This window comes from Arachis duranensis, chromosome 2 (assembly GCF_000817695.3).
Source record: "Arachis duranensis cultivar V14167 chromosome 2, aradu.V14167.gnm2.J7QH, whole genome shotgun sequence".
In the NCBI taxonomy this organism is placed as follows: Eukaryota; Viridiplantae; Streptophyta; class Magnoliopsida; order Fabales; family Fabaceae; genus Arachis; species Arachis duranensis.
Window position 1 is genome coordinate 79,074,744 of NC_029773.3, and position 9,146 is coordinate 79,083,889.

General features: G+C 34.4%; 1 protein-coding gene across 2 annotated transcripts; it reads left to right on the top strand.

The window, feature by feature from the left end:
• The first annotated feature begins 4,828 nt into the window (after positions 1–4,828).
• Positions 4,829–8,629, top strand: LOC107475207 (protein OCTOPUS). 2 transcript variants are annotated; one of them, XM_016094832.3, is made up of 2 exons: positions 4,829–7,204; positions 7,940–8,629. In XM_016094832.3, exon 1 carries the CDS (start codon positions 5,053–5,055, stop codon positions 7,183–7,185), a length of 2,133 nt encoding a protein of 710 aa, XP_015950318.1. In that variant the 5' UTR covers positions 4,829–5,052; the 3' UTR covers positions 7,186–7,204; positions 7,940–8,629. The 2 variants fall into 2 exon arrangements, with proteins under 2 accessions (XP_015950318.1, XP_020991326.1); XM_021135667.2 differs by having other exon boundaries at positions 8,019–8,629.
• Positions 8,630–9,146: the final 517 nt, after the last annotated feature.

A 9,146-nucleotide genomic window follows, 5' to 3' on the forward strand; every position in this document is an offset into this window, starting at 1 on the left:
GTTTTTGCACCAGTCGGAAACACTTTAAGCTTGTATCTGATTTTTCTTTTCCTCTGTACTTTTTGATTAGAGAGTGTTGTGAGGTATAATTAGATATTTGCTTTGAGAGAGTGTGGGTGTACTGGGGTGCCGGTGTTAGAGAGAAAGAAGTCTATGTGTTGTAACAATTTTCACATAGTGATATTCTCTGGTTGTCATTTGACAACACCCGTGGTTTTTCCTCCGGTAATTGGAGTTTCCACGTTAAATTCTTGTGTTGTGATTGTGTCTATTTTATTTCTCTGTCAAAGGTATTTTCTCAAGGGAGAATGGTGTCTTATTCCCAACAAGTGGTATCAGAGCTTCGGTTCGGTGGGATTTATTCTTAGTATGCTCTGTGGTTGCAGCCTAGAATGATGTCTTATTGCCATGCGATGTAATAATGTTGAAAAAATTACGGTGCCAAAATCAATGTTATTGTATATAAAATTTAGTTGATTATTTACTGATTTTTATTGTTCAGGATCTACAAGAATCAAAATAATATATATTGTACTAACTTATTTTTAGAGGCTTGCTACACATACAAGTCTTTTTGGCTTACAAAACGCATGTTATTCAACAACTTCATGTTTTCAAAGCGCGCTACTCATCATACATTATGAATGACTCTTCTTCTTCTTCCTCCATGAAAATAATTTTTTTGCCAAATTTAAAGATAATGGAACTTCAGAAATACACCCAAAGGATTACAGAAATACACCCAAAGGATTTAAGAAATACACCCAAAATTCTTTGAAGTACACCTTATGCATATTTCAGAACTCTTTCTCTTTCTCCTCCTCATCTTCTGCTGCTTCTTCTTCTTCAAAAACGATTTTCAGAGCTTGATGTAAAAAAAACAGAAATCGAGAATAACGAAAAAAGAAAACAGAGAGAAAAGCACGTAAATGAAGAAGAAGAACAAAAAGAGGAAGAAGAACGTGCAGCAAGAAGAAGAAGAAGAAGAAAGAGAAGGCAAGAAACGAAAGAAAAGAAGAAGAAGAGGAAGAGGAAGAAGAACATGCAAGAAGAAGAAGAACGAAAAAGAGAAAGCAAGAAACGAAAGAAAAGAAGAAGAAGAGAAAGAGGAAGAAAAACGTGCAGCAAGAAGAAGAAGAATGAGAAAGAGAAGGCAAGAAACGAAAGAAAAGAAGAAGAAGAGGAAGAGGAAGAAGAAGAAAAACGTAGACCTTGCATCGCATTTTTGGGGTTTATTCGTTAATTAACTTGTAAAGCATACAAGTCCTAATAACTTGTATGCAGAGCTTTTCTCATATTTTTAAAGGACATTAAAAGTTTAATTTAAGGATTTAATCCTTAAAAGATGTAAGAAACGATAATTAGGTTTGACTTTAATTGTGAGCTATAATATATGGATATTAATATAATAGGAATACAATACGATACAAAATATACAAACACACAAAATTTAAATTTTTATAAGACATGAAAACACGATATATATATATATATAAAATGTTTAGATAAATTATAATGATATTTTGATATTTTATTTATATTAAAATATAGAATAAAATATTAAATTGCTCTTTTACATTTGGATGTAATCCTGTTTTTGGTTCTTAAAATTAAAGTATTCTATTTGAATCTAAAAGATTTTATTTAGCTTCAATATAATCCCACCGTAAAATCAAAGTTAAATAATTAATGGAATGTCCTAAATAATAACAGTACAAAAACAAGATCAATAATTTGAAAAACAAGTGTAAATTCCAGAGGCACAAATTCAACCGTGAGATTAAAATTAAATAATTAATGGAATGTCCTATTTATCATTTTCCTTATTATTTAAATGAAATATTTTCTATAAAGCTAAGAAAAATGATAAATAAATATATTGATGCATCACGGTTGATTTTGTGCCTCTGGAGCTTGTATTTATTCTCCAAATTATCGATCTTGCTCTTGTACTGCTATCATGTAGGACATTCCATTAATTATTTAATTTTGATCTCATGGTGGGACTATAATAAATCTTTTTTGAATTCAAATAGGACACATTAAATCTTAAGAACAAAAATTGGATTACGCCCAAACGTAGGGAACTAATTTAGTATTTTACCTTAAAATATAAATTTTTTAACTATTTTAAATATTTTTTTAATTATATAAAATATTTACATACATAATGGTATTTAAGTGCGTGTTCGGAGAAGTTTTATTTATTTTCTATTGAGACATTGTTAGACAAAAAAGATATCTAGTGTCGATGAATTTTGTGTCCAAAATATATCCAACACATAGACACAACCATTCAACTAAGTGTTCATACTTCACAAACTGCGAGACTATCTTACTTTACTTACTATTCCGACCACGCTTTCCGGTCTAATCCTATTTCTCATTGAACTAGCTCAATGCTGGAGGTCCAAAAAGAGGATGACCCAACGAAATCAGAAAAGACAAGATTGGGTTTGATTTTCTCTCAAATTTGTCGTTAATTTCCTCTGTGCCAAAATAAAAAAGGATCCTCAGATATCTAAAAAACGAGAGAATCCTCTATTAATTCTCCTATCAGCTATAAATAAGGAACATAATATCCTCTGAAAAAGTATGAACACAATCATAATTTTATTATTTTTCTTTAAATTTTTTTATTTAAATGTCAAAATGTCATTACAAATACCTCTTTTGATTAGTGTTCAACATTTAGCGTTAGAACTACCTATCTTAATTTCCACATCTGTTCAGATCAGTAAACGAACAATTACAAAAAAAAAATTATGTTTGATGACCCAAAATTACTTATTGTTATACAATTCACTAGTATTTTGGTGAATATTCTCGATTCAAATACAAATTATAGAATTACACTTCAAATAATTTAAAATTTCACAAAGTACAATTATAAGGATCAACATACCATCCTAATTTAAAGAATACCTCTTACCCTATTTTTTTCTTTTTTTTTTCGTTTTTTCCTCTTTTGGTCAATCTCTCATCCTATCTATGAGTTCATTTAATCTCTATATTTTACAAAACCTTTTTAGCTTGATTCTCTAGGATGAGGCTAGTTATGTACCCTTGTCTTTGGGCCAATGAAGAGGCGATTTGTTTGCTCATCAAAGACACAAAGCCAACTAGGAAAACCACACCAAGAAGTAAGAACTTCGTGGATGCTTGTGTTAGCCTGTTAGGAGAAGGGAGTGTAAAAAAAAAATAAAAAAGGGAGAAATTAAACTTGAAACAGGAAAAAGAAAAAGGAAGAAAGGAAAGTAAAGGCCAGGTGAAGGGGGGGAAGTTTTAAAATAATAAAAGAAAAATAAATAAAACAACGAAAGCGAAATGTGAGAAAGGGGAGAGTGGAAACAAAAACAAGGCTTAATTAAAAAAGCTCGCTAGAATGCCGTGATTTACCTTTGCTCTTTTTTTATTATTTTTTTTAGACAGGAATCTTTGAAAATTAAAAGGCATCACCATCAAACCTGAATTGGAAAGGAGAAAAAGAAATTATATTACGATGAATAGGAGGGAAAAAAAAAATAATAACAAGGAAAATTATAAAGAGGGAATCGAAGAAAGGAGGCGTGCCATATTTTCTGGCGTTTCGGATGTGTGTATTATAGCGCATAAAATCTAGATTAAATTCTTAAATTTTTTGTAACAAAAATAATATTATTATTATTATTTAAATTGGTTTAAATATGTTTTTATTCTTATAATTTTTTGCCTTAAGTTATTTTTTTATTTTTTATTTGGGTCTATTCAAATTTAAAAATCGTCTATTTCAATCTTTATCATTTCTATTTAGTGCTATAATATTTTGTTATTGTATTTTAATTTTCATTGTTAGAATGTTTCATAGATTATTATTAATTTTTTTTTTTGTATCTTAGAAGAAATTAAAACACGCCACAAAGGTCAGAAAAATAGCAATCAACAGAGTTTTTGAAGATTATGGAAAAGAACTACGTATAAACTCCTTCCAAGGCTACAGTCATTCAACAAAATCAGCATCATTCCAATTTTTATTTTTTTGTTGACTAATGTATTAATCATAACATTGGCTTTTCTTTTAACAAAATTAAATTAAATCTCCCTATTATGAATCAATAACTCTCTAATTTTCACAAATAAATCACTATTAATACAGGATACTTGCTGAAAGTCAAATTAAAGTAGCAAAAAACATCAATGGAGTAAATGATAATTTAGTATGCTTACTACGTTAACATTTCAGCTTGCGATATCAACATTTAATGGAGTAAATTAATGGTACTAATTAAAATAGACAATTTTAATTTAAATGAATCAAAGTTAAGAGAATGTCTTAAAAATATTTTAATTTTAATGTATAAAAAATGTCTTAAACACGTTTGTTAAGAGAATGAAATTAAAACATTTATGATTAATTTATATTTTAATTTTAATGTATAATATATTTTAAAAATATTTTAAAAAATCTTGTTACTATTATTTTTGTTATTTTTTCTACTATATTAAATGAGAGACAAAGAGTCCAAATTTAAAACTTTTACTAAAATAAAAATATTGACAATTTTAACTAATTTTAAATTTATTAATATTATACATATTTAATATACAAATTGATGAATTAATAAATACTTGAATGCTATAAATACACTAGTATTGTTAATTTAAATACATTATAAATTGTACACAAAAAATATACGTACAATTATTTTTATATAAAATTAATAATAATTTAATTAAAAATAAAAAAATATTATTAGAAATTATTGAAAGAAAAAAAAAGGACGATGGCCTATTTCCTTTTCACAATATATAAATTTTACTCTCTCTTTGCCCTCCCTCCCTCTCTCTCTCTCTCTCTCTCTCTGTCTGCACCTGCACTTTGTTTTCTCTCCTTTTGTTCTTTCGCTGTCGCACGGAACCAAACACTTCCTTGCAACCTTCACTCTCACACGCACTGACGCACTCTCTCTCTCATAACACACACAGTCACACTCAATACTCTCTCTCTTTGTTTTTCCCTTTTAACATGACCACATTGCAAAACAATTCCTCCACCACATACCATTTCCGGTTATGAATCCCACAGCACTATCATCACACCAACCACCACCGCCACCACCGCCATTGCAGCAGCAACAACAACAACAACAACAACCACAACCTCTTCGCACCTGCCCCCGCCACCCTCAAGAAAAATTCACGGGCTTCTGCCCTGAATGCCTCTGTGAACGCCTCGCCGAACTCAACCCAAACAACACCAACTCCAACACTCCTCTCCCCCGCAAGCCACCTACTTCCTCCACCGCTGCCGCCGCACTTAGAGCAATCTTCCGTCCTTCCTCCACTGCCTCCGCAAAAGACAACACCACCACCAGCAGCAGCAGGCCGCCTACCTCTTCTTTCTTGCCGGAGCTCCGTCGAACGAAATCGTTTTCGGCTTCCAAGAACGAAGCCTTATCCGGCGCGTTCGAGCCGCAGAGAAGATCCTGCGACGTTAGGGCTCGAAATAGCACACTCTGGAATCTCTTCACGCAAGAGGCGGAGAAGAAATCACAGCAGAACAAGGAAGCTTCAGAAGCTGAAGCAACAAATCAGGTATCAGTAGTTGAAACAAAGGAAGAAGAAGAAGAAGGAGAAGAAGAAGAGGAGGTAAAAGAAGTTGAACTAGTAGTTGAAGAAGAAGAAAATCTCGACCGAAACGACGTGGTTGAGGAAGAAGAGGACGAAATTAGGGCTCTTGAGGAACCCAATGTGAATGTGATTGAAGAAGGAGTTGGGGAAATTGTTGTTGAAGAAGAAGAGCAAGAGTTGAAGGCAATGAAGGACCACATAGATCTCGATTCTTCCAATTCACAGCCAAAGAAGGATTCCAAGATCGCCGGTAGTCTCTGGTCAGCGGCTTCGGTGTTCAGCAAGAAGCTGCAGAAATGGAGACAGAAGCAGAAGATGAAGAAGCGTCGAAACGGCGTCGTTGACGGAGGTTCCGGCGACTGCGGACCCGCCGCACTTCCGGTGGAGAAGCCAATCGGACGGCAGTTCCGGGACACACAATCGGAGATCGCTGACTACGGCTTCGGCCGACGGTCCTGCGATACCGATCCAAGATTCTCCCTGGATGCGGGCCGGATGTCGTTAGACGCCGGCCGGATGTCATTCGACGATCCAAGGTACTCGTTCGACGAGCCGCGGGCTTCGTGGGACGGATACCTTCTCGGAAGGACGGCCTTTCCGAGGGCAATGCCGACCATGCTGTCGGTGGTGGAAGATTCACCGGCGGCCGTAATTCCACCGGTGCATCCTCTGAGGACTGATACTCAAATTCCTGTTGAGGAACCGTTGAATTCGGTTAATGGGGATGATACTGTTCCTGGTGGAACTGCACAGACCAGAGAGTATTACTCTGATTCATCCTCTAGGAGGAGGAAGAGCTTTGAGAGGTCCAATTCGATGAGAAGATCATCGGTTTCTTCGCTTGTTGGGGAAATGGATGAGCTGAAATGTGGCAGCATTGCCAATAATTCTAATCCTAATGTCAATGGAAATGCTAAGGTCACCCCTGCTGGTGTTGATTATGTCAATGGCCCCAAATTGGCCTTCCTTGATAGGGATTTGAGCTCGAATTCGGCCAGGGATGATTGCTGTTCTGAGAGCTTTGATATTGGATTTGCGGATACTGCTTCTGTTGTAGGGAACGGCGACCGGAAGGAGCAGAAAAAGTCACGACGGTGGGGTAAAGGGTGGAGCATTTGGGGTCTTATTCACCGGAAAGGTGGTAATGGTGGTGGGAACAAGGATGATGATGATGATAGGTATAGTAGGGCTAATGGGGTCGAGCGATCGTACTCAGAATCATGGCAGGACCTAAGAGGGGTTCAGAATGGAGATCCAAGAAGTGCCTTCAGTGGCAGGATATTTAGGAGCAATAGCAGTGTGAGTTGGAGGAATGCACAAAGCATAGGTGGTGGATCGTTTGGCTCTGTGAGAAGGAATGGTGTTGTTCAAGGTAATGGTAACGGAAAGAAGGGTAAAGATGAATTTGTGTTGGAAAGGAATAGAAGTGCAAGGTATTCTCCTAACCATGCTGACAACAATGGCCTTTTGAGGTTCTACTTGACCCCCATGAGAGGTAGCAGAAGAAATGGGTCTGTGAAAAGTAGATCAAGCCAGGCACATTCAATTGCTAGAAGCGTTCTTCGATTGTATTGAACATTTGAAGTTCCATAAGGTGTTTTTTCCTTTTTAATTTTCCCTCTTTCTTAAGTTTGATGTTAACTTTTCTGCATTTTGTTGTGTAAAACCACACATGCTTTTGGTTATGTATTCTTATGGTTAGTTGGATAAAGCACTCTTCATTTTTCCTTTAGATTGAGTAGTAGCATGCTTCTTCAATTTGGTGATTTTACTCATTTACTCTTAATAACAGGAATTTACAGTTTCAATTTTAACCTCATCTTCTTTTCTTTTATTGCCTGAAAAAGGGTCTGAAACAAATATCTTGATTTATGGCGCTATTCAAATATGCTTTGTCTTTGGACACTATATGGTTTTCTTTTTCTGTCTTTTTATGCTGCAAAAGCTTTAGATGATTGGTGTGTAACTTTGTAAGGGCTTAAAATTTGCGAGCATTTTAAACTTGAATCCTTGGCATGTTATATATTCCTGCAAAAGTAGTGACAAAGTGGGTTCATACCACCTGGTCTTGCTGTTTGTCATAAGTTTGTAGCTTTGATTACAACAAAAATAAAAATAGTAGTGGTGGTTGAGTCTTTTCCATTTTTCCCTTGACATCAATTAATCAAAACTTTATTCATGTGACTTACTCTACACCATGGTCCCCATAAAACATTCACTTTATCTTTATCATATATCAATATATCCATGCCCACATGAGACTATTATTATGACTATAGGAAAAATAATAATAATACTAGTGATGATGGAGCTTTGATAATTTATACAGTTAAAGAGAGACATGCTGTGCTTGAAACTTCACAAATTGTTTGGAACATTTGAAACCATTATGAGAAGTTGCATTGCAGCATCTTCTTCCCTGTGATTGTTGTTGTGTGAGTGTGATTCAAGTTACCAAGAAAACAATGGACAAAGTTTTGTGGACACGAGGGAGGGGTGGTAACAGAGGTCACAGAGGAGGAACAAGACAACACAGTAAAAGAAGACATTGGGGCATAGGAATAAGAGTGCACAAGGTTGGCCCCCCCATGTTTGTTAAAGAAGAACAAAATTTGCAGATTCTGCGTGTGGTGTGGGGTGAGGAGCTATACTGATTTACTTGAAACTAGAGGAATATTATTGCCACTGGAATTGTGTAAGGTCAACGTCATCTGAAGCAAGCTTGATATGTTTTTCCCTAGATATAGAGATTTTATTTGGTATAGAAAAAATATATCAGGTACTTGTCTCCTTAGTTTCTTTTATTCCTAAAATATTGTTATTAAGCTCAAATTCTCTCTCTCTTTCTGTAATTATTCACTGAGCTGCTTCTGCTGCAGTATTTTCTCTATTTGTCTTGTCTTCATAACAATTAACAAGGAATTTCCTGAGTTCAGTTTTGAGTTACTAAGGATTATTTTGCCTATGGATGAAAAATTTGTCTTAGGCTCTTAGCAAGCTTGGCTCCACATCTAAGACTATTGTACTAGGTTGTGATATGTCATTATGTGTACATATACACCTTGATTGGTAATAATAATTGTTTTAGGATAGAAATTTAACAATATAGAAAGATGTACATTTATTTGATGTAAATAGATACCGACATGTTTTGTCCCAGGATCAATTTACCTAACTAGGAGATAATTTCTTTATCTTAATTTTGTTTGTGTGTTTCTATATTCTTTATTTTGAGATATTTGCCAAAATAGTCATATTATGGGATGAAAAATATTAAACATATATTAAAATGAGTTATCTTTTATTTATATATAAATATATATTGTTTAATTAATTTTAATAGATAATTTTAATGTACAAATAATATTTTGTGTCATGAATTCTTTGCGCAAAATAGATACAATATTTTGGACATGTTATCCGCAGAACATTTTTCTTATACTAAAGATCAAATGTATAGTGTAGATCCCCACTTTAAGAATTGCTATTTTGTAGTGCTAGCTTGAAGTCTTAAACAGTTGAGATTCTTTTGGGAT